Source organism: Propithecus coquereli, unplaced genomic scaffold (genome assembly GCF_000956105.1).
Source record: "Propithecus coquereli isolate 6110/MARCELLA unplaced genomic scaffold, Pcoq_1.0 Scaffold294, whole genome shotgun sequence".
Lineage (NCBI taxonomy): Eukaryota > Metazoa > Chordata > Mammalia > Primates > Indriidae > Propithecus > Propithecus coquereli.
The window spans coordinates 3,159,704-3,183,883 of NW_012148552.1; the positions used below are offsets into that span (position 1 = coordinate 3,159,704).

Consider the following 24,180-nt stretch of genomic DNA (forward strand, 5'->3'; position numbering starts at 1 on the left):
CTCAAGCAATCCTCCCACCTAGGCTTCCTAAGTTGCTAGGATTATAGGCTTTAGCCACCACACCTGGCCTTCTTGTTTGACTTTTGCTCAGTTTCTTGACTGTATAGGTTTATGTCTTTTGCCAAATTAAAGAAGTTTTTAGGCATTATTTTTTCTATTACTTTTTCAGCCTGGTCCTCTTATTCTTCTCCTGGGATTCCAGTGAGACAGATGTCATCTCATAAACCCACAGGTCCCCAAGGCTCTGTTTACTTTTGGCCAGTTTCTTTTCTTATTCTTGTTCATGGCAGGTAATTTCTTGTGTTCTAAAATTCAGTGATTCCTTCCTCTGTACTCTCCATCCTACCATGAGCCCATCCAGTAAATTTTTCATTTTCTTTATTGTATTTCCAGATATATTAAAAATTCCATTGGGTTCTTCCTTATATCTTCTATTTCTTATCTGAAAAATAGTCTCTTTGCTGAAATTCTGTATTTCTTTGTTGAGACTGTCTATATTTTCATTTGTTTCAAGCACATCTGTAGTTTCTCAGTGCAGCATTTTTATGACAGCTGCTCTAAGAGCTTTCTCAGATAATTGTAACATCTGTGTCATCTCTAGAAGTCTGTTGTTGATTTTCTTTTTTCGCTCGGCTTGAGATCTTCCTGGTTCTTAGTATGATGAATGATTGTCTATTGAAACTTGGACATTTTGAGTAACATATTATGAGTCTCTGACTCCTACTCAAACCTTCTGTTTAGCCGGCTTTTTTTTTTTTTTTTTTTTTTTTTTGTAGAGTTGGGGTCTTGCTCAGGCTGGTCTCAGGCTGGTCTCAAACTCCTGACCTCAAGCTATTCTCCAGCCTCAGCCTTCTAAGGTGCTAGGATTACAGGCATGAGCCACTGCGCCTGGCCATGTTTAGCTGGCTTCTTGTGGCACCACTTCAGCAGAGGCAGCACCCACCCATACCCACCACCCGCATTACTGTCAGTGGGGATGCAGTCCAGGCTCTGTTGACACTGGGTGGGGGCCTCGTTACTGTCTGATAGAGATGAAAGTTTCGGGTCTAGTTGGTCTTCTGTGACACCAAGCCCACTTGAGAGTGTTGTTGGGGTGCCTTGTTATAGCCTCGGCCTTTATAGGTGGGACTACGATTTTTCCATGGTGTTTGGATGGTGGTTGTAGTCTAAATGTTTTCTGTCTCGAAACACTCACCCTTGCCTGTTCCTTTGGTTGGAGAGAGCAGTCTGTGGGTATTTTGGTGGGGTTCTTTTGTCTGTGTGCATTGGCATATCTGCTTCTTCAGCCCCAGATCTGGGATGTATGAGGCACAAAGAAAACCCAGGGAACTTAACGCTATGTCGTTCCTTGGGTGCCTTGATCCCTAGCCCATCTGCCTTCTATTTTCCAGATTCTTATATTTGATTTCTATCTCGTGTACAGGTTTTAATTGTCCTGAGGGGAGTAGGAAAAGTACATCTACAACATTTTCCCATAAGCGGAAATTATTACTATATGGAACTTTTATATTTTTCAATCTTGAATATTTCTTAAGTATCCTTTATGATTTCTTTTCTAACCTATAAGATATTTAAAAGTGGTTTTATATGTTTGATTATCTCTTAATTTTGTTATATAGGGTTGTTGAAATTTAGTTTGGATTTTCTATTTGTAACTTAATTGCGTTATGGTCAGAGGACATGATCTGACATCTTTTGAGGGGAGGGTATTTTTTTTTTCAGATTCACTATATGGTCTAACTGGTGGTCATTGGCTATGAAAGCCAGAAAAGCCTGTGTTTCTCTCATTGGATTCTCATTGGGATATGTACTAAATCTGGTTTATTAACTGTTCACATTCATCCATTTAAATACTGAGTGAGCACCGCTGTACCTTCGGCTCTGTCCTAGTCACTGGGGTTGCAGCAGTGAACTACAAATTCAAAACCCGCTCTCATGGACGTTGCATTTAAATCGAGAGAGAAAGACAGCAAATAAGTAAAATACTTAATATTTCACCTGATGTTATGTGCAGTGCAGGATTGCCGAGGATGGTCTCACTGCTTGGGTGACATTTGAGCAAAGCCCTGAAGGATCTGCAGAATTCGGGGGAAATGGCTTTTGCGTACAGGGCACGGCCTTCCTGGCCTCAGTTTTCCTGTGCATAAAGTGGGGATAATTTCATGTGCAGTATTGTGCTGAGGTGGAAATAACAGATCTGAGAGCTTCACGTGGGCTGGTCTGCTACTTGCAGTAATGTGAGCCGTTTTGTTATGAGGGGTTGGTAACAGTGATTCCCAGGTTCTGGGCTTGACCTGGAAATGGGCTATGGAATGAATAGGAAAGAGGAGTGGCTTCCAGGTTGTCAGCTTGGGGGTGATAAACTGGGGGAAGGGGGAGATAGGGACGCCACCTGACCACTGTGCATGTTCTCCTTACAGACTCATGGAGCGATTTCTCATGGATGGATTGTATCCTTCAAGATTTGAAATGCCCCTTGTTCCTGGGGTGCTCCTCGTTCCTGGGGTCTTCCCACACTCGTGTATCTCTACCCCACTGCCCACCCCTTTGCACCAGCAATCCAGGCAGGGGTGGATAAGTGAATATACAGGTTTCACTCACACTGGTTTCTCGCCAGTTGACTCACGTAACATCACACAATCAGTGCTGTACATTTTGGAGCTTACTCAAGTTTGGGTTTGTTTTATATTAGGAAGACAGTAGAATAGCTAACAGCACCTGATCTGCATCAGATTCCTGTATTCAAACTCCACCTCCTCCTCCTTAGTAGCTTCTGATCTTGGGCAAGTCACTTAGCCTCTCTAACCTCAAAGCTTGGGCCCCCTAATATTTAAAAAATCTCTGATATAAATGAACTTGGTAAAATATGAGGTTCCAGTCCCTCCTTCCTCCCATGAATTGTTACGTTGTGCAGGTTTGGTGTGAGTTCCTCCCAGCAACTGGGAGGTTTTTAAAAGGCTTCCCCAGTAGATCCACTGAGAACTGTAGGTAAGAAGAGCCCCTGGACCCTATTGCTCCCTGCCATAGGCCCAGCACCCCAAGGCTGACAGCACTCACCCCGGGATCTGAGTAGATCTTGCCCCACCTTACACCAAGTGATCCTGTGCACCCAGCACACCTGCATCATCTCAGCCTTGCTAGTTAAGCCATCTGGCACCCTGCAGCTTCAGTGGGCATCATTCCCCCAGACTTTTGTTAGGGTTTCATACACAGGCAAACTACACTTTATAAACAGTTTGTCAGTTGTCTGGCTTGTAGGAGCTTTTTTCTCCAGAATGATGATGTTGCTATCTTGGGTTAGAGTTTCCTTTCTAGCCTGCAAAAGCACCATCCATGAAGGAGCTGGAGCATCCACAGTTAACATTTTCCAACTACATGATGCTGTTTATGACATCTCCTTTGTAAAATTCTGTTTTACCTCAGACTTAGATGGCCAGGACTCAATCCCAGTTCCCCCCGCCACCCTTCCATGGAGTTTATGCAGTGATATTTCAAGCTGATCCTCTGTCCTCAGCGTTCATTTCATTTAAAATCTAAATAACTACAAAAAGAAAAGGAAGGAGAGGATTCGTTTCATCACACCAAACACCCCTGCTGCCTGCTTCTTCCTTACCTCCCCTTTTATTGATTTTTGCTCCCTAACCCAAATGCAGTCAGCCACAGCAGCTGTCCACGTATGCCCTGACCCTATATAAGCACACGGCCACGGTAGATGGCAAGACCGTTCTTGTGGGTGAGCATGATGGGGCCAGGCCATGCTGACCCTCAAGGGGGAGGAAATGGGAGAGGAGGGGAGATGGGAAAAGGTCCACGGGAGAGAGTCGGGGAAGAGATGAGATCCCAGGTGGGATCAAGGGGTGATCAGGAGAACCCCAAGAGTCAGGAGCCAGGAAGCCAGGGAGGGTGGATTGAGGTACACAGGGGCCAAATTCCAGCCCTCTGACATGGCGTCCAGGCCAGGACCAGTGTGCAGGACACGGTTTAGAAAAGCGAAAGTCAGTAGGCTGTGCCTACCAGAAGGAAGAGGAACAAAGAGAGGCCTTTGACAAGGCAGTAGCTTTCCTAGTTTCAGGGGTTCTTATTCAGCCAGTGTAAAGAAATAACAAATGTGGTCAAAACATTATCTCCACACAGGGTTTTGACCTTCTCCTTGGCCAGGCCACTCAGCCTGCCTGACTGTGTCTACCATCTGTGGTCAGCACACATGGGAAGTCAGCTTAGTTTTAACCTTCGGGGGCCTGCATCTTATGTGTGGGGATGAGGAGAACCTACCTTCTCCTTCCGAGTCTTCCTCTCTGCATTGTCCTTCTTCCTGGTCCCTGGCCCATGTCCTCCCGTGCACACTGGTGCACACACACCTCTCACAGCATACCCAGGTGTACTGTGTCTTTACACACGTGGAGCTGTGTGGTCTCCATTCCTCCCTGTGCTCCCTACACACACTCACACACCGGCGCTGTGGTTTGTGCCACATGTGTGTTGTATCTGCACAGAAATGCTCAGGGCATGTGTGTTTCTCTGCCCTCCAGCCCCCATCAGGCAGTCAGAGCTGTATTCTCGTTGCAGACTTTTGGGACACGGCAGGCCAGGAGCGGTTCCAGAGCATGCATGCCTCCTACTACCACAAGGCCCATGCCTGCATCATGGTACGAGACCAGGTGGGCGGTGGGCAAGTCTGCTCTGAGGGGTGAGGGGCCTGGCAGCCCTGAGCCCTCCCAACCATACCTAGGTGCTATGAGAAGGGAGTCAGGGCCACCCAGGGAAGCTTCAAACCGTACATGCTCTCCAGACCTTCTAAGCGAGAACAGAGCAGGTGAGCTCTCTTCTGCTGGGGATAGGTGAAGAAAAGGTAAAGAACTGCCATACCAGGGGGATCAGCAAGCTCAGGGCTTCAACATCAGGTGTCGCATCCAGGAGGCAAATGTGGCTGAGACAGGGCCACGGTCCTTCCCCGATGGAGCCCAGCCTCTCAGAGAAGCTCTCAGGGCCTCCCTCAGCCGGTGCCTGCGGCTTTTCTCTAGGGGCAGAGCTGAGGCTGAGTGGACCCAGCAGTTCCCAGGGAACTTTCCCTCCCAGCCTCTCATTTGCTTTCTGGGACACAGTCCTCAAGGTTTTACCCCAGTGACCAGCGTGTAGTAAGTGCCACAAGAGTACCTGAAACACAGCTGTGAGAAAGACAAGAAAGGAGAAGGGAATCCTTCAGAAGTTCCTACACATGCATTCCCTGGCTTGGTTTTCAGGCCACCACTTTTAGATGCTGAAAGGAGCATGCTTTTTTTTTTTTTTTTTGGTCCACTTACAAACATTTTCATGACTATCAGCCATCTATAATGCATGAAGTAATAGCCTCGTTTTCTGAATTATGAACCCTAGCAATTGTCACTAAGTAAAAACCCCAGTCACTCAAACTTCTTCGAACAGCATTCAAGGTCCTGCTTTAATATGAAAGCCAAAACTTGGTGACACAAAACAACCATTTTCTGATGAGTCAAGAATCCATAATGTCTGAGTTCTCAACTGAGTAGACCCAAGGCTGGATCCCAGGCCGGAGCCAGCTGAGGCATCACCACACACATGGGCAGCTGGCTGGGACATCAGCATTTCTGTGCCGTGTGTCTCTGTGCAGTTTGCCGTGTGGGCTGATGTGGGCTTGCTCTCAGAGTGGCAGCCAGATCCCAACACGAAGCACCCAGAGAGAACCAGGTGGCAGTTGTATTTCCTTTCATGGCCGAGCCCTGGAAGTTACCTGGCCTCACTCTGGCCGTAGTCACCAAGGGGAGAAACGGATAACACCTCTCAGTGGGGGGCCAGTCACATGATAAGAAGAGCATGTGGGGTGCATGATTTGCCAACGTGGTTGGTATATAAAGTTTGCCGTGGCACTCCACGGCGTTTAGACTCCACCCACCCTTCCAGCCTTACCTCCCACATGGTGATTGTCCGCAGCATGTATGGCCTCACCTTGGCACTGAGGGATGCACAGCTAAGCAAAGGTCCTTTCATCTGTAAGGAGAACAGCGGAGAACCACAGAAGGAGCTGATCTGTTCTGCTCACTGTTAGCTGCTCCTCTGCACATCCTTCCTGCTTTTCCCTCGGCCCCTCCCATGGTCACACCCCTTCACTTGAAACTCTGCTCATTTCTCAGGCCTTGCTCTTTGCCACCTGCTCCGCGCAGCCTCCTCTGATGTTTGTCATTAAAATTCCTCTTTCCTGTGTGTGATGTGCAAGGTGCCAGGGGTGCCGGGGTGGAAAGACACAAGTGTTGCCCCAGGAGCTCATCCGTGGGTAGGCACAAGTACAGATGCCAGTGCTGAGGACATTGAGGATTCGTCCCTCCCGACCCTTTGCAGATAGTAAAGGAAGGAGCTCATCACCTGATTCCTGCGACTGCCCCTTAAGCACAAATTTCCTTGAAAATTCCCAAAAATTTTGATATTAATAACTGTAAGGGTACTAAACAAAAGAGGATGATGGGGTAAGGCACATGGGGGCAGTGTGGTGCAGAAGTCTGACCCTCAACTGGGAAGGTTAGTCCTAGCTGCAGTTTCACTCCTGCTCTAGCATGGGTTATTTTGAACTCACCTCTCTTATCTCAGAGTAACCTCCTCCTGCCTTCGATGCATCTCCATTGGTTCCTCTCAGACCCTCTTCTGAGGACTGGGGACATCTCCCCTGCCAGCATCCCTGTACCTGCAGGTACCTGCCACCAGCCCCGTCTGCTGCCCAGGGCCTGGCAGGTGGAAAGCCCTCACCTGACCACTGGGGAGCTGATGTTCACAGAGGGAGTCAGGACTCCACCCCCACCATGAAACTTTGAGGCAGGGATGCTCGCTCTAGCCAGCTCCTTCCCCTCTCCAAAACTCAGAAAGGGTGCTCAGGAAACCAGCCCTGGACAGAAGGTGCCTACAAGTTTCATTACAAGCATGCTTTATCCGAAGTCTTCATTGGGACTTCAAGACAATGTATTTATTTGTTGAAATTAGGCCTGGGGGGTACCATGGAAGAAATTCCAGATAGATTTCCTGCTGCTTTTTGAGGTGATAGCTGGTGACCCACCACTCACTGCCATGTGGGGCAAGCCCCCAGGCCTGAGCTGGGACCATGTTGCTGGCACAAAGGGCTAAGTGATTTTGAAGTGAAGTCAGCCGTTCCAGCAGTTATGGACTGTTGTCCATAACCTTGTTTTTCTAGGGCAGTTTGGACTTGAGAATCTATTCTGGAGGGCTGCTTTTGTGACCCCTGCAGCAGCAACTCAGGAGTGTCTCAAGAGTCCTACCCTTAGAGCTGGTTTGCAGTGCTCATGCTTCTTGCTGATGTTTTAAAATAGGTAAAAACATTAAATTATAAAAAGGTAATAAAATTATAGGCTACAAATAACAAAAAATAAAAATTTCTTTTAAAAAGTTTAAAGAATGAACGGAAGATTAACAAAAGCTTAAAATTAAAAGTAAATCAATAGTAACTAAAGGAAAACTCTAGAAATATTGGTATTTATTACGTAGGAGTTTTAGAACAATTTAAGCAAAAATAAGAATAAGAAAAAAAAGTTTGACAATTTTTAACAGATTATATTGATTATTAAGTTGATTTGATTTATAGTTGTTAAAGTAGATAAATAACATTAGATGACAAGATAACAAAAAAGGAATAAGATTTTTAAAAACACTTTTGGTTCTAGAGATTCCAGGAGGGTGTTTCCCTTTGAAGGGCAGGCACAGCCTCTGTGGTGAGAGGGACTGCAATTCAGAGCATGTGTCTGAGTCCCCAAGACTGTGGCACGTGACCATGCTCACCTGCTTAGGTATGTGAGTCACCTGGAGGTAGAATGCAGACACACTGACATACCTGAGCTGTCTTACTTCCTTTGCCCTTTGCAGGTGTTCGATGTACAGAGGAAAGTCACCTATAAGAACCTGAGCACCTGGTATACAGAGCTTCGGGAATTCAGGCCAGAGATCCCGTGCATCGTAGTGGCCAATAAAATTGATGGTGGGGCCATCCTTGTACCCGTGTGTCAGCGACTCATGGGGGACCCACCATCCCACATTTCCCACTCCTCTCCTGGGAGGGCAACCATCAGTGATCAGTCCTCCTTCCCAAGATACAAGGCGCGGTTGCTCGCATTGCTCCTTTCCTTGTAAAGATGCCAACTGAGCCAGCCTGTCCTCCTAGGACACAGATCCCTATTTACTGAAGTCTCTAGGACATGTTCCTTGGTCATCCCTGCCTATCCCACTTTTTGGAATGGGGGCTTCCAGTGACTCACCCTCCCAACCCCTCTCTCTTTCCCTTGATGGACAGGCCAATTTCCTATCTTTTCTCTACAGCGGACATAAAGGTGACCCAAAAAAGCTTCAATTTTGCCAGGAAGTTCTCCCTGCCCCTGTACTTTGTCTCAGCTGCTGATGGTACCAATGTTGTGAAGGTACGGTAGACTGCGGAGGTCATCTAGTGAGGTTGGGGCACTAGGTGGTACAGTTACCGGGGAAGCTATGAAGAGAAGGGTTGGCTACAGGCATGTTGGAGAGAACAGGGACAGTGAGGGGATGTGTGTGCAGCAGGGAGGGGAGAGGATGATGGGCCAGTGCTTGATGCGGCCAAAGTCCATTGACCGTATATGGGGTCAGGGTGATGGAAAGAAGGTGAATTGAGGGGTGAGCTTGCTGATTTTAGAGGTGGAGTATCATATGGCCTCATGGTAGGGCTCATGGGTACAGCCAGGTGGAGTCCAGGGCTCCTACCCACCATCTCTGCTTTATCCCCCAGCTCTTCAATGATGCAATTCGACTAGCTGTGTCTTACAAACAGAACTCCCAGGATTTTATGGACGAGGTTTTGCAGGAGCTCGAGGTAGGTCAGGTCCATGTTTCAGATGGGACAGAAAAAATAGGACTTCTCTTCAGAAATAATGGACTATAACCCAGTGTAGTAGCTCTTGCCTGCATTTCCCACCCCTAAATGTATCAGGGATATAGTTGGGCAAATGCAGGGCCAGGCCTCACCTGAAACCTTGTTCACAGAACTTCAAACTGGAGCAGAAGGAGGAGGATGTGCCAGACCAGGAGCAGAGTGGCAGCATCGAGAGCCCATCAGAGGAGGCGGCCTCTCCCCACAGCTGATGAGCTGGGGCTAGGGCCCCTTTCTAAATACCCCTCCCTTCAGCAACCTCCATTTCTGAATGGAGACACTCTCCAGGCTGTGCCTTGTTCTACCTCCTGTAAACCTGCCCACCCCATTTGCCTGGCTCATGATACAGGAATGAGGTCAGCACAGTAAACTCTCTGGACAGGTGTAAGAGGTCCACACTAGACCTCCATGAAGCAGAATTAGGAATCAGTGTCATTAACACCTTCCCCACCCCCCACTCCCCAGGCTGGACAGTGAAGAGAATCAGGGAACATGCTTGGGTGTCTCTTTAATAAAAGGAAATTTAGGTCATTGGTTTCTTTCTTCCTAAAACTGACCTCAGGGATTATTCCTTATGCTTCTGCTGAGACAGTGGTTAGTCCTCTTCCCACCCCCACAGACTCTGGGGCCCCTACCCTTTTCCCACATGATCTCCCATCCTTTTCCCACTTTAGTTGCCCAACCGTCTTTATTTTAAAATGTTCTTGAGCAGACAGCTATTCATTCCAGATTTTTGAGACTCTACTTCAGGAGCTCTTCTAGGTGAGGGTGAGATCGCAGGAACAGGCTTGCCATTGGAGCTGAGTAAAACCAGGTAACAGGTCTAGCCTGGTAAAACACAAGCATTGGTAAACATCAGGGGTCAATACAGCTGCACCACAGGTACACCCACTTGGATTACAAGAAATTAACTTCAAGAAGAGCTTCCTTTAAAACCCCTATTTCAGCATAGGAGGCTGTCTGTTCTTTCATTGTCTCGCAGGCTAGGTGGACACCATGCCCCTGTGGGAGCCCAAGGACTGCAGGAGAGCTGCCCACCGCTTTCCACTACTCTGCAGTACTTGTGGTTGGCTCGTATGTTTTTATGATCATTTTGTGCATCATTTGCATTGTTTTCATTAATTTATTTTGTTTTTATTGATTTATTGTTTCCTTTTTTACAGTAAAGGTTGACTTAAGCAAACATTGAGTATATGTGTGTGCTCTGTAGGTCTGAAATGTACTAAGCAAAAAGACACAAAAGAATTTGCAGGTCACCTACCACATTAATGAGGGGAGACTGCCTTGATCTATCACAGGGTAGCTCAGGTTAACTCTTGATTTACTGTAATAGAGACCATTTCAGTGGAATTTGGTGTTTTAAAACGAGTAAGTATTAAATTGGGAGCTCAAGAACAAATGATGAGGTGGGATTTAGAGAAAAACCCAAAAACATTAGTTATCGTAAATGACTAATAAGTATTTCTCTAAAATACAACAGATTTGTTGAGATAGAATTCACATACCAAGGATACCTCCTCATTTGCCAGCAAATTAATAAACCTTTCTTTCCTTCTCCTCAGACCACTTGTCCTTGTTTTTCTGATGCAGCCTCGGACAAATGCCGAACTTTCAGTAACAGAATTTGGGGTCCCCAGGTGGACCCATCTGTACCCCAGTGGAATGGCACCCATAACTGCTGGAAGAGGCAGGGAGAAGCCTCCGGTAAAAGCCATGGGTCTTGGCAGGTAGGAGCAACTTCTTTTCGAGGTGAGAGAGCAAGGGATGGCCCCAGCAGTTGCCAGAACCTGTTTTAGCTCTGGGGAACTCCCATCTCTGTCTCCCTGAAGTAGATGCAACTCCCTGCAACCTGACCTGAGTTGAGGAGAAGGAAATAGATGTGGGAAACATCCAGACAGTCCCGGCTGTTTGTAGAGTAAGTTCCCTGGGGTGCACCCTAAGACCCTGATTCCACCCATTCGGGAGGTTTTCATACCTTCCTGTTGATTTGTTTTGAGGCAACTTTTAGGGGTGGAAGTCACAAGGTTGAGTGGAACTGGGGCATCTGGTTTGAATTCATAGCTCATTTGCAGTTTCCAGGGAACAGAGGGACTAGGCCACCTATTTGGGGAGGGCTTTGAACCTTCCAGTTGGGGTGGCGTTTATCCCCGTTGGATTCCCATTTGTGAACCTCCAGCCCTGTGGCAGGCCATTTGAGGCACCGTTTGAGGTGCTTATTTGGGATGGTGTTTGTCCCCTTTGGATTCCTATTTGTTTGATAGACCCAACATTTTTGTGTTGAGGATCTCCTGTGTTGTCTGCTGTTCATGAGTTTCGTTGCAACATAAGGAAACCCCGTCTCCCATTTGATTGATAGGCTGTGGCACTTTAGATTTATTGTGTTGGGAATTCCCTATATTTGTGTTTGCTAAAGATTATTCTCTGGAGTATGAGGAAAAGTGGTGGTTGATGGTTCTTGGTTTATTCTCAAGAATTTGTTGTTTGGATCCTAATTTTGATTTGGAGGTACATTTTAAGGGATCTTCTCCATTGGCTCTTCACCCCAAAATTAATCTCAGTTTTGGCCTTTTTGTGCTTTTGTGAAAGGGGAAACCAAACTGTCTTGTTTATAGAGAAATGAGAGCTTGAGTTACACCTAAGAGGGTAGGAACAGTTCAGTGGTGAAACACTGTGGGTCCCACCCATAATTAGCATGCTCCAGTCCACTGCACTAAACCCTAGACCACATAAGAATGAGAAACAACTCCTTTAAAAAAGGAAAGACAAGGAGAATGACCCCCAGTTGGTTTATGGCACCTCCCCTGGCAAGTATTTGTATAAATGGAATGGTTCAAAGGCATGCCAGGTGGTCCAGGATGGCCAATTCTTGTGCACAAGTTTTTACTGAAAGGCAAGTTATATCAAGGAAAATTCAGAGCTCAAATGGTCGACCTACCACTATAAAGTTAAAATGTTGAGTCTCAAGCTCTCTGCTTGAGATAAACTCATTGTTTATGGTATACAAAATGATCTGTGTTTGTATGATTTTTGATAAATGAGGTCCTCCTGCCCCCACCGGAACCCCCAGGGCAAGGCGCCCAGTGGGGCCGCAGCCTGGGGGCAGACCTGGCAGGAGGGAGGACTGGCGCAGGCAGCCCAGCAAGGGGGAAGGAATGCCTGCCACCGCCGCCATCTTGGCACCATCGGAGGAGCTGGAGGGCACGACCTGAAGTAACTTGTCAACCCCACGCCCAGTAAATTCTGACTCCGGGTTTGGAATGGTCTCTCCCGGCAGCAAACTCAGTTTGGGCCAGAGGGAACCTGTAGCCAGAACAGGCAATTTCCAGCAATATCTGGTAGGGGAGCTTGAATGTGCAGGAACAGCTGGAGGATCCTTTGATACAGTCAAAAGAAATGGACGAAAAAGCAGCCCCAGACTGACTTTTTGTGAAGAATAAGGACCTTGAAAGGAACATTGCCCAAAATCGTAAAGGACTCTGGGTGGTGGGAAGCTTCCAGGAAAGCAAATAGTTTTTTTTAAGTCCAGGACTCAGATGGTGAAGGAGTGGGCCCAGAGCCCCCTGCCTCCAAATATCCTCACAGAAGCTCTGGTTCGAATGGCACTGGCCACGTGGACAGAAGCGATCTGGGGGGCCCCTTCCCCCTGCCACCACGCCAGTCCCCGGCACCAGCCATGCCTGGTGCTCTGCAAGCCAGGCAAGGGTTGGGTGGGAAGGGGCTGGTGGCAGTTAGGCAGCCGTAGACAAGCAGAGGCTGAGGCTGAGAAAGTCTTCACAGCGGGCCTGGGAGGTGGATCTAGGCGAGCAGCACGAGCATCAGGGTTTGTTTCAGAAGTGGCAGAGCTCACCTCCGGGCGAAGGCAGTGCGCCACCAAGCTCCTGCTGGATGAACACCAGGGTCTGGTGAAGTACAGAGAAGATGGCCGTTGCACTTTGAAGGTCAGGCCTCAGCAAGCCTGCACATCATGCGTTCCCAGGAGAGAGGCTGAGCCGATAGAGAATCATCATGGATGCCGTAGACAGACAGCGGCAGAGATGGTCAGCAGCTCCTCCTCCCACAGCGTCGACAGATACCCCACTGTCAACAGGACCCAGGAACACACTCTACGGAGCTCTGGTCATTTCCCACAAGTGGTAATGGACCCTCCTTTGTAGCAGGGGTAGCCTGACATGAGACTTCACTCGGGGCCTCACAGAATGTGTGTTCTGCTGTTGTTGGGTGGAGCGTGCTGTGTGTGTCTGTCGGGGCCAATTGGTTTATGCTGCTATTCAAGTCTTCTGTTTCCTTGTTGATCTTCTCTCTGGTTGTTCCATCCATTACTGAAAATAGGGTATTAAAATTTCTAAATATTGTTGTAGAACAGTCTATTTCTTCTTTCAATTCTGTCAGTTTTTGCTTCATATATTTTGAGATTCTGTTGTTAGATATGTCTATGTTTGTACTTGTATCTTCTTGGTGGATTGAAACTTTTCTTCAATATATAATGTCCTTTTTTGTCTCTTGTAACCTTTTTTTGACTTAAACTCTATTTTGTCTGACAGGAATATGGCTGCCCCAACTCTATTTTGTTTACTATTCACATAGAATGTATTTTCCATACTTTTACTTTCCCCTCTTTGTGTCTTTGTATCTAAAGTCTCTTATAGATAGCATTTTGATGCATTGTTTTTTAATCTTCCAGTTTCTGCCTTCTAACAGGAGAGTTTAATCCACTTGCATTAAAGTAATTAACAATAAAAAAGATTTTCTTCTGCCATCTAGCTATTTGTTTTCTGTATGTCTTAACGTGTTTTTCGTTCCACATTTCCTTCCTTACTTCATTTTTTATGTGTTTAATTGGCTTTTCCAGTGTACCATTTTTGATTCCCTTCTTTTTTACTTTCTCATATATTTTTTAGTTGTTTTCTCAGTGTTACGTTGGGGATTACCATTAACATCTTAAACTTGTAACTAATAAGCTAATTTTTATTATAATAATTTATTTTTGATAGTATACATTCTGCTTGTATTCACTGCTGCTCTTCTCTCTTTTGTATTATTATCACAGATTATATCTTTATAGTTTAGATGCCCATTAACATAAATTTATAATTATTGTTTTATTCATTTACCTATTATGTAGGAAAAAGAGAGATGCTACAAACTATACCAGAAGTACAACAATACTGGGTTTTTTCTTTAACTGTGTAGTTACCTTTACCAGCATTCTTTATTTTTCTTATGGCTTTGTGTTACGGTCTGGTTTTCTTTCATTTCAGCCTGAAGGTCTTCCTTTAGATTTTCCTGTAGGGCAGGTATACTGGTAATGAACTCTCACTTTTGTTTATCTGGAAAAGTCTTAATCGTGCCTTCATTCTCAAAGGATTGTTTGCTGGATATAGAATTCTTGGTCGACAGGGTTTTTTTTTTTCTTTAGAACTTTAAATATGTAATGCCATTGCCTTATGGCTTTCACTGTTTCTGATAGGAAATTAGCTGCTGATCTTATTGAGGATTGCTTTGATATGAGGAGTTACTTTTCTCTTGCTGTTCTCAAAATTAATTTTTTTTCTTTGTCTCTTGACAGCTTGATAATAATGTGTCTTGATATGGGTCTCTGAGTTTATCGTGCTTGGAGTTCTTTGAGCTTCTTGTATGTTTATTTTCTTGTCTATTCTCAGATTTGGGGAGTTTTTGCTCATTATTTCTTGAGACATACTTTCTTCCCGTTATCTCTTTTCCTTCTGGGACTCCTATAATCTGTATGTTGGTATGTTGGATGGCGTCCACAGGTCCCTCAGGCTTTCTTTTTCTAATTCTCTCTTCTTTCTGTTCTTCAGACTGAATTGTTCCAATTTTCTTACCTTCACCTTTACTAATCCACTAATCCTTTCTTCTGCCTGCTCAAGTCTGCTGTTGAACCCCTTTCGTGAGTTTTTTTAATCTTGTTATCATACTTTTTAGCTTCAGAATTTCTGTTTGGTACCATTTTATAATTTCTATTTCTTTATCTAATTTTGTTCATGCAAATCATTTTCTTAATTTTCTTTGGTACTTTGTCCATGGTTTCCTTTAGCTCATTGAGCATATTTAAGACAGTTGACTTAATGTCTTTGACTAGTAATTCCAATGTCTGAGATCTCTGAGAAATGGTTTCTGTCAAATTCTTTTTTTTTTCCTTGTGAATAGACCATAATTTCACATTGCCTTGTCATTTTGTTGTTGAAAATTAGACATTTTAATATTATAGTGTGGTAACTGTGGAAATCATATGCTGTCTCTGTCCCAGGATTTTCTGGGTTTGATTGTTGAAGGATGTAGACTTTTGTTTAGGGACTTTTCCAAACTGTTTTTGCAAAGATTGTATTTCTTGTCATTATATGGTCACTGAAGTCTGTGTTCCTTTAGTTTGTATTCAGCTAGTGTTTTGATGGTGATTTCCTTGAATGCCAAGAACTAAAATTCTTTTTAAAACACCTCTTTCAGTCTTTGCAGATTGGCTTTCTGCTGGGGCTCTCTTTCGACACCTAGCAAGGGTGTTTACAGCTCTGCCTTAGCCTTCACTTCTTCCTTGCCCTGAACCTGGAGATCATCCAGAGGTAAAAGCTTAGGGTCTTCTCAAGTCTTTCCTAAACATATGCCCTGCCCCGGATATGTGCATGATGTGGGGAATCCCCAGTACACACAGGTGCTTTTGAATGCCTTACTTTGCCAAAGAAATTCTCTCCCAGATTTTCCTCCCAACCTTCAGTAGCCCATTGTATGTCTTCACCATATTAATTTGTCCTAGGGAGCTGTGGGCTTTTGGTCACTTCAAAATGTTTTTGAGCAATGCCTGATACTTTTCTACCCTGAGTGGGTTTGTAGTTAGGCAAAACAGACAAGTGCCTCATATCAGTCTTTCAGATAGTTTGTGATAGATTAGAATAGACAAACACAATAATCTGTAAATAGGTCTGCTTTGCTCACCCTACAACCAGGGACCAAGGTCCCATACTGGGAAAGTGGGCTACTGTCTTCAAGCCCACCATCAAGCTGGTGCGAGGGTGGAGCAAGAACAAGCAAAAATGCCGCAAAACTTTTCTATAATTTTAAGTAACCTTTTCCTCATTTCTGTGGGTTTTTTCCCACTGATGTAAGCCTTTGACTATTTTCTACAGTTTTTACAAAGTTTCTGCCTCTTTTACAATGTTTCTGTGGAGGGACAGGAGTCTTCTCTCTTGCCCTGAGACCGAGGCATTGCATTTTTTTACTGACTATTTAGAGGATGATGACTGTCTGGCATCTGGGTACAAAGATTATACCCAGTAGGGAGATTAAGAAACTGGATTTAGGAGACAGAGCCCAAAGTACAACAAACTCCAATTCCAGCAATGCCAGCTCTTAGCCAAGGCAAATAGAATTTTTTAAATTTAATCAAATGTTGCTATGCTAAAGAGGTATGGGCCATTCAGACCACTATGCAAGCCCTCCTATGGGGCCAAAGCATTTCAGGGGTCATAAGTGGAAAATCAGTGGGCACTGAAGTGCTCATTGCAGATAAGCGTGAGATCATCTACCAGGACCAACTGGCTCTTAAATGACAGCCTGCGTTTGTGAACATTTACAGTGTGTCAAGCCCTGCTCTGAATGTTTCTCACATCCTCCTTATTTCATGATCACACAGCTCTCTGGCACGTCTTCCCAAGGGCACGGAGCTGATGAGGAGTAGAGTGGGGAATCTGTTTGAACCCAGGCAGACCAATGAATCCTGAAGAGGAAGACTCTTGGCTACTTCATCAGTCTGTGTTCCAGCCCCAGCAGGAAAATGACTGATCCCTCAGGCTTTCTCACCGGGGTTGCTCCCATCTGCCACAGCACCTTTTCTCTGCAATCTGCCTTTGTAACCAGGGCACAGGACCACTTTGCGCTTGACTCAGACCCAAGCAGCTTGGTGAGCAGACAGGTGTGTGGACGCTTGTTGCAGCAACTGCTCAGCCAGTAGCCGGGTTTTTCTCCCTTTCTGAGACCTGTCATCTTTAATCCCGTGCAAGGTTAAACCAGACGTCAAGTTTGATTTACTCCCTGACCAGAGTGGGCAGTTGACCTGAACCCATCAAAATTTCTTTCCCAGGAATTTGCAAACAGATGTGAACAGTTCCGGTTGAGAGCTGACTACAGTACGGGGCGGTGTGGTGAGGGTCTGCCGCTTAGACTGAGCATCAAGGGGCCACTCTAGGAAAACTTCGGACTAAGGACCCCTTGCCTGGGCTCCTTGCCATTCTCGATGTCTGCTTCAGGCCTTTCCTATTGCATCTGTGTGACACCTTTGCATCCTTACCACATAAATGGCTCAAACTGGTTTCTGTTGCTTACAATGGAAGATCTGAAATAATCCCAAATCGTAAGGAAGCCATTCAGAACTCACTCAGCAGCATCCAAAACGTAGCTCCCATTGCTGTTTCTCAATAGCTTTAGTAAATAACATTTTAATTTGCTCAAATCCAGGGACTAGTAAGATTTAACCATAGGCCAGTAATGCACTTGAAGAGGCAATGTTCAACTGGCCACCGAGAAGCCACTAGCACATTGAGTTTGGTGGTGGACAGGTGTCGTGGGGCCGTCTGTCCAGTGCCAGCCCTCCGTGCAGAGTCCTCTCTGTGGGTCTGTCTCTCGATGCCACCGGGAGAACATGGACTCCTGAGGGAATGCAACGTGGACCCACACCCCTTCTTTCCTAGTCAGCTCGCCTCACAGCAGCTGCCTGCAGGGCCCACCCTCAAATGTGCATGTGCAGAGACAGCTCTCTTATTTGTAATATCTTCAGTTTCACTAAGTGTGAAATAAAGACCATACCTGGCCTATGGCCCCAGGTCACCTTATTCCAGCATTAAAAATATTTTTGAAAATGCAATTGACACTAATGCACAAACAATGCCACCTTATTGGAGCACGAAGGAGGGAAGATAGACTTGCTGGAGGAGGGTTTGAGTTGGGTTGGGGAGGACAAATAGGAAAAAGTCCAGAAAGCATCTCTTCATATATATACATATATATGTATGTGTATATATATATATGTGTGTTCATTTATTTATTTCATCTTTCTTTTTTCTCAGGAGTAAAGGGTTCACTGGGTCAGTTGAGAACGCAGTCAGATCAGGAGGCCGTGGTCAGTTCTCGGAGTTCTGTAGTCTCTGTGTCATAATAGTTCTTTGGGTCAGAATACCTCTTCCTCTTCAAGGCCTCTATGAGCTGCTGTAGGCGCTTGGCAAAAGAAAGTTCTTGGGGAGGTTTACTGGGAGATGCAGGTGGGGGTGGGGATGGGGGCCGAGGCTGAGCTGGGGGTCGGGGATGGGCTGTGGGTGGTCGGGGTGGAGGTGACTGAGGAGGTTGCTGGAAATACCAAGGAGGGCGAGCAGAGGCAGGGTGGGAGGAGAGGAGTGGGGCCGTGGGCGGTTGAGAACTGGGGCGGGGAGTGATGGCCGGCTGAATCATGTGCAGGGCGCTGGAACCAATCTTGGAAGCAATCCAGTTCAGGTAGGGCCAGGTAGCCGTGTAGATTCCAGGGCGCTTGGCACGGGCACAGCCTACCCCCCAACTTGTGATTCCAACGACCACATAGGCACTTTCCTCGCTGTCTTTGCACATGAGAGGCCCGCCGCTGTCCCCCTGTCCAGAAGGACACAGAGGTCACTGCCTGCCTGAGCCACTCCTTCCCTGCCCAGAAGGATCAGAGGGCTCTGGGAGGACACTTTCCGCAGTCACATGGTTTCCTGCTGCCGTGAACACAAGTGGTTGTGATAAAGTCTGAGGTGGTGCCAACAGCTTCAGCTGGGATGTGAGAAGGGTATGGATTGTCATGGTTTCCTTGCAGGGAGGAGGAGATGAGCAAACCCATGTGTCCATGCATGTGGCTTTACCTGCATATGTGAGCACATATGTATAAGAGGCTTTGGATGCTTTGTGTTCTGGGGAAGAGAGGTAAACATTCTCTTCAGGGACGGGTTTTGGGTGACATGTCCTGTGTGTTACGGTTGAGATAAAGTGCTGAATATGGTGGTTGGCTCCTTGTAGGGACAGCTAGTGGGTGTCATCTGCCACCTTCATTGTGACTGTAGGCGCTGAAGGGACCAGGGAAGGAGTCACTAGAGCAGGGCCCTCGGCAGGGGAGTGGAGACCATGGGATCCAAAAAGAGGTGTTTTCAGGTCCTAGACGGACCAGAAGGAAGGTTACCTGGCAGGTGTCGATCTTGCCTTCAGGATACCCTGCGCACACGTTGCTTGGCTGGATGCGTCCATTGTACCACTGGGTCGAGTTACACAAGTCGAGGTCGATGAGATCCACACGTGCTTCCTGCAGGACAGGGGATGGCCTGGGGGCTACAACCAGGCCACTCAGTGGTCAGTGATCATGGAAGACATGGAGGAGAGCCCAGCCTCCACCTCTCCCTGAACCCCGTCCTCTGTAACGCTCCAGTTCAACCACAGGTCCCAGTCGAAGCCCCAGCCCTCTCCTGACACGTCCTGAAGGGAAGAGAGCACACAACCGAGAGAGCAGAGGAGAGATGGGAGTGGAGGTGGAGACAGAGATGTGTGGGGGGGAGGAAGGAAGGTGGAGGTATGTGGACAGGTGGACAGAGGCGGGTGGATGGAGCATGGGGGCACATTTGAACGGTAGGTGAGAGGTGATGGAGGTTTGTCGTAGCATCAACAACAACTAGCGCGTGCTAAGCGCTCACTATGCATCACATAGTGCTGTGGCTCCCATGTTGGATCAGGAGGTTGGAGTGCCACCCACCCAGGTCACAGTGGGGATGTGGCAGGGCTGGGATGGGGGTCCAGAATTGCTCCTCTCTTGACTCAAGTCCGAGACACCATTTCACTCCCCACAGTCTAGCCATACATCTCTCCCTCCCTGCTTCTCATCTCCCATCAGGACTCCTCTGCTCAGCTGTGGTCAGGATCTGTGGAAGCTGGGCTGGCGAGCCCTCCCTGCGCCTCAGATCTGTGCTGAGGAGATCCAGTGCCTCCCCACAGGCAGACCTGGCCGGGCCATGGCCATTGAAATGACCCCTGAAGCGGGGTCAGAACTCCCTTTACAGCCCCAGACACTCTATCGTGACCTCTGGGTTAGGAAAGGCCCAGCCTGCTGCAGCTCACGCAGCCAGCACTGCGTCTGGCTTAGGCAGAGCCGAAAACCAGTGCAGCTGCCCCTCTTCATCAAGGGGTCCTGCAGACAGAGGGGTCCCCAACAGCAGCAGCTGCTCTGGCCTTTTCCAAAGCAGCACCCCCAGCCTAGTGAATGAGTCCGGACGTCATCTGAAGTACACATGGGGAGCAGCCTGATGCAGGGGCAGACCCAGAACACGGCTGCGTGGGCCGAGACGGCGAGACAGCTGGATGGGCATTTGGTAAGTGGCTGCTGCGTGCATGTTTGCTGGGCTTCAGTTCTGCTTTCAATCCCTTCATCCCCCACCTTTTCTTACCACCCAAGCGGCAGTGAGAGTTTTGAACATGCACTGCTCTTGGGGTGGAGTGACACTGGGACAACAATGGTAACAGTCCTGGCTTGTTAACCACTAAGATGACTTTTAAATCTATGGCACCCCATAGTCTTGAAAGCCATGGGTTCCACTGTGAAGAGCCAGGTGTCCTGAAACAGAAAGGCTTTTCTCAATCCCAACACCTTGGCTTTAACTATCAAATGCTAGGAAGCCTGCAGGAACTCAAAATTCAATGGGAAAGAAACAATACCCTAGGATAGTTCTTCCTGCCCTGAAGCAGATGAGTTCAAGGAAGAGGTAGAACAAGGAAGGTCTGAGGGAAGCACAGGACTTTGGAGCCTGGGGTTTCTTTGAAACATGGGCTTAGGCATGGGGGATGCATTTGCAAAAAAGAGAGAGAGAAAGATATCCCATTAAGTTTAGGGTAATTCCAGAACAGAAAAGGTCTTGCATGACATCCGAGGTGTAGCTGGGAGCCTAAAATCCTCCTGAACAACAGGATAGCAAAGGTGGGGGGGCAGTAGGGACTGTGAGATCAGCCTTCCAGGGACTAGCGGAGCCCCAAGAGCTGTGGACGTGGGCGGAAGACACGTGTCCTCACTCCAGAGGCCACGGCAGAGCCATGGGCATTGGCAGCTGGGGTGGAGGCTCGCACCCCAGGCCAGGAAAGGATGGTCACGTGCCACCAAGGCCCATGAAAACAAGGACGGCTGGGATGAGACTCCTTTCTCTGAAGGACAGGAAAAGTGACAAGCCTGCCAGAAACTTAGATCGACCTCTGGGAGAAGGAAATAAGAGTTAAGGGAAGAATCCTGAAGTTACTGATTTTTTTGTTACCAAAAAAAGGCTGAGTTTTAAACCCCAAATGGCTAACTTGCCTTGAATTGGGAAGCCTAAATTTTCCATTATCAAGGAAAAGGAAAGATTGAGAGTGAAGTTAATTTCAGTCACATCTTCGCAACCCTACTGTAACTCAATAAAAATTCATGCAGCCATTTACAGAAAGCTGAAAGCATAGGTCACGCACAGAAACAGAGTCCTGTGTGGTCTTTGCCCTACTGGCAAAACCCTGCTGCCACTTGAGTGGGTAACTTGTTGCTTCTGGAATAAACGGTGCCTCTAGGCTTAAAATATGTGGAGGGGGTGTCTGGGACCCAAAGCCACAACCCTGGACCAACCATAACAGTGGTTCCAGGTCACACTCTGTGAACCAGGTCTGGTGTGGAAGAGATTTGCCTACTTACCCACTACTCATCAGGCATCAAGCGGGTAGGCAGTGTTGGGTGGCCGAGAGATCTGGGAGTCAGGGAGGAGGCAGACGGCTTAGCAAGGACAGAGGTCTAGAGAGGCAGCTACACCCATCTTGAATGGAAAGGGTGTAGCTCCAAGGCTCCCGAAGTACCAGAACACCCATGACCTGCAGAAAGCCACACCCACCACCGGTTCCCCTCCCAGTCTGCAGAGAAAACGTCAAGTAACACAGACGAGCAGGATGGATTTGGGTGCCATGACCGGACAAGGGTGGGAGCGGTGCCCCGGGAGGCTGCTGCTAACAGTGACAAAGGCAGTCCCAGCAGGAGGGCTGGGCCCTGGAATCTCACATGTCAGGAAATGTTCAGCTTGGAGACTGTCTGATTTACAGATGAGGAAACCGAGGCCCAGAGAGGGGAAGGCACTCCCCATGGCCACTAAACCACATCTAGAGCTCTTCTCCAAATACTGTTTCAGGCAATGCATCCAATTTCCAGAATCCAACAGCTGGGGCTCCAGGTGCCAAACACAGGCACAGCCTTGACCCCATTCTGAAGAAAGCCGTGTTCTGCTTGTGCCTGCACGCAGCTGGTCCCCAACCATGTGACCTGGGCGAGGGACCCAGCTCTGCTCACTCTACCACCCAGGCGTGAAAGGGCACAGCACAGGCCATGAGAACTCCAGGTTGCTCTGCCAGGCATCACCATGTGACTGCTGCACCACAAAGACCATCAGGAGAGTGACAGCCAGTGTCCCCCTGGGGAGCCCCTCCCATACTCACCATTCTCCTTTATGTATCCCCAGCCAGCCACCCAGCAGATCTGGGGGCCTTTGGGGGGGCCTGCCTTAAACTGGGGCAGGCAGCCCGGCCCAATGAAGCGCCCACACGAAACAGGAGGGGTGATCTTCAGGAGAGCAATGTCGTTTCCCTCCGTCAGAGGGTTGTATTTCTCATGAATGACGATTTTCTCAACATATCTCTCCTGCACAGGCGCCTTCACTGGCCTACTGTTCCCATACGCAATTTCCTTTGCTCCAAACACCAGTCTCCAGTCGTACACTTTGCTGTGGGCACAAAGGGAAGCCAGGCCATTTTCACTGATGGGCGGCTGCACAGAACCCCCTGGTGACAGTGACCCTCAGGGCCTTGCACTGGCAAGGGTCCGTGTCAGCCCCCCCCAGAGTCTGGCTGCGCTTGGCCTGGAGCCCCAGGCAGACTCTGCGCCCAACTCCCTGGAGAATGTCCCTTTCTGAGAAGGACCATTCTGAAGACCGCCCTCCGCGCATCCCCACACGTACTTTTTGCTGTCGAAGCAGTGAGCAGCAGTGAGCACCCAGTGTGCATTCAGCAAGCTGCCTCCACACGCGTGGTACCTGTGGCTATTGTAGGTGAAGATCTGGAGGCTGACCATCCAGGGCCAGGCCCCGTGCTGTACAGTCTGCCCTCCGACAATCTGGATGCCACCTTGTGGGCTCTGCCTGAACCGTAACCCACAGGGACCACTGAGGAGAGACCAGGGCACAGTTCAAACCAAGTGTAGGTACAGCCTGTCCTTGTAACTCCACAACCGGGGAGGCAGGGCGTGGGGCTGGGGAGGTGGAGGCAGCCAGGGTTATTTGGGAAGCGCAGGCTCCAGGAAATGGTTCGGGGCATTATGATTCCTTAGGTCTTGCCGGTATAATTACAGGGAGGGAAGAGGAGCCTTAGGCTGTACAGGCCCTGAAGCGTGGCAGGTCCCCGTGTGAAGTGGGTGCTGGCTAGGAGTGGGTCAGGGATCTGGGGGCAGAGTGTGCTGGGCTAGGGTCTGCAGAGCCAATCTTAGGTGGGAGGCTCAGAAGAGCCATGTGACCAAAGGGGTCTTGGGGCTGCAGGGTTGGGTTAGACAGTGACAGGAGAGAAGGGTGCTGGGACCACAGGCATGGGGGGCACACAGAAGCAGTGGAGGCCCAGAGGTGGAAGCTCTAGGAGCTGTGTCGCAGGTGGGAGGTCCCACATACTCAGAGGGTTGTTGATGTTGTGGGGTACCCTGGGGTGAGAGAGTCTACAGGTGGGTGGAGGTGCGAGAGGCGTGACAAGATGGTATCTTGGGGCCATTGGGGTCAACCGCAGGTTGGGATGTCTCAGCTGTTGTGGGAGGACAGGGGCTGCTGAAAATCGGGACCTGGCGTCTGAGAGGCAGTGGGTCAGTCCTTGCAGCAGCAGGGGCCACGAATCTAGGTGCTGCAGAAGCCCTGGGAGCTGAGGGGTCTGTCTGGGAGGAAACTGTGAACAACGTGGGGCCCAGATTCTGGGAGCGGGGAGGGCTGTGGGTCACAAGAGCTGTGAGACCCAGGGGCGTCAAAGGCCCAAGCTCAGCCTCCTTCCCCTGAGCCCTGGACAGAGGGAGTCTGGGAGGGACCTGCCACTCAGAAGATACGCTTCCCTGCTCGAGGGGCCCCTGACACTTACTCACACGTGGTGTTATCCTTGGCAACCACGGACACTGCCACGACCAGCAGAATGGCAGTTGGCAGCATCTCGCCCATACTCCTGCCCTGCCTGGCCTGCAAGCCCAGTGA

The 24,180-nt window shown here is 48.2% G+C and overlaps 2 protein-coding genes across 2 annotated transcripts in view; one reads left to right on the forward strand and one right to left on the reverse strand.

The window, feature by feature from the left end:
* RABL2B (RAB, member of RAS oncogene family-like 2B) overlaps window positions 1-9,935 on the forward strand; it is a 14,482-nt gene extending 4,547 nt beyond the window's left edge. The window contains exons 2-8 of the mRNA XM_012648813.1: window positions 2,421-2,450; window positions 3,654-3,733; window positions 4,567-4,646; window positions 7,879-7,990; window positions 8,329-8,426; window positions 8,768-8,851; window positions 9,022-9,935. Coding sequence (XP_012504267.1) covers window positions 2,421-2,450; window positions 3,654-3,733; window positions 4,567-4,646; window positions 7,879-7,990; window positions 8,329-8,426; window positions 8,768-8,851; window positions 9,022-9,120 — 583 coding nt within the window. The 3' untranslated portion in view covers window positions 9,121-9,935. The remainder of the gene's footprint in view (window positions 1-2,420; window positions 2,451-3,653; window positions 3,734-4,566; window positions 4,647-7,878; window positions 7,991-8,328; window positions 8,427-8,767; window positions 8,852-9,021) is intronic.
* Window positions 9,936-17,928: 7,993 nt separating this feature from the next.
* Window positions 17,929-24,180, reverse strand: ACR (acrosin). The gene is made up of 5 exons (XM_012648752.1): window positions 24,071-24,180; window positions 22,921-23,124; window positions 22,403-22,686; window positions 19,101-19,246; window positions 17,929-18,535 (listed from the first exon to the last, which is right to left on the reverse strand). Exons 1-5 carry the CDS (start codon window positions 24,145-24,147, stop codon window positions 18,023-18,025), a joined length of 1,224 nt encoding a protein of 407 aa, XP_012504206.1. The 5' UTR covers window positions 24,148-24,180; the 3' UTR covers window positions 17,929-18,022.

Bases quoted from the DNA above. Each gene is read 5' to 3' on its own strand.
- ACR (XM_012648752.1), bottom strand. From the start codon at position 24,147: ATGGGCGAGATGCTGCCAACTGCCATTCTGCTGGTCGTGGCAGTGTCC. The intron at 22,687-22,920 runs GTACGTGTGGGG...TTGTGCCCACAG, and splicing joins CACTGCTTCGACAGCAAAAA to CAAAGTGTACGACTGGAGAC. The intron at 18,536-19,100 runs GTAACCTTCCTT...CCTTCTGGACAG, and splicing joins GCAAGATCGACACCTGCCAG to GGGGACAGCGGCGGGCCTCT.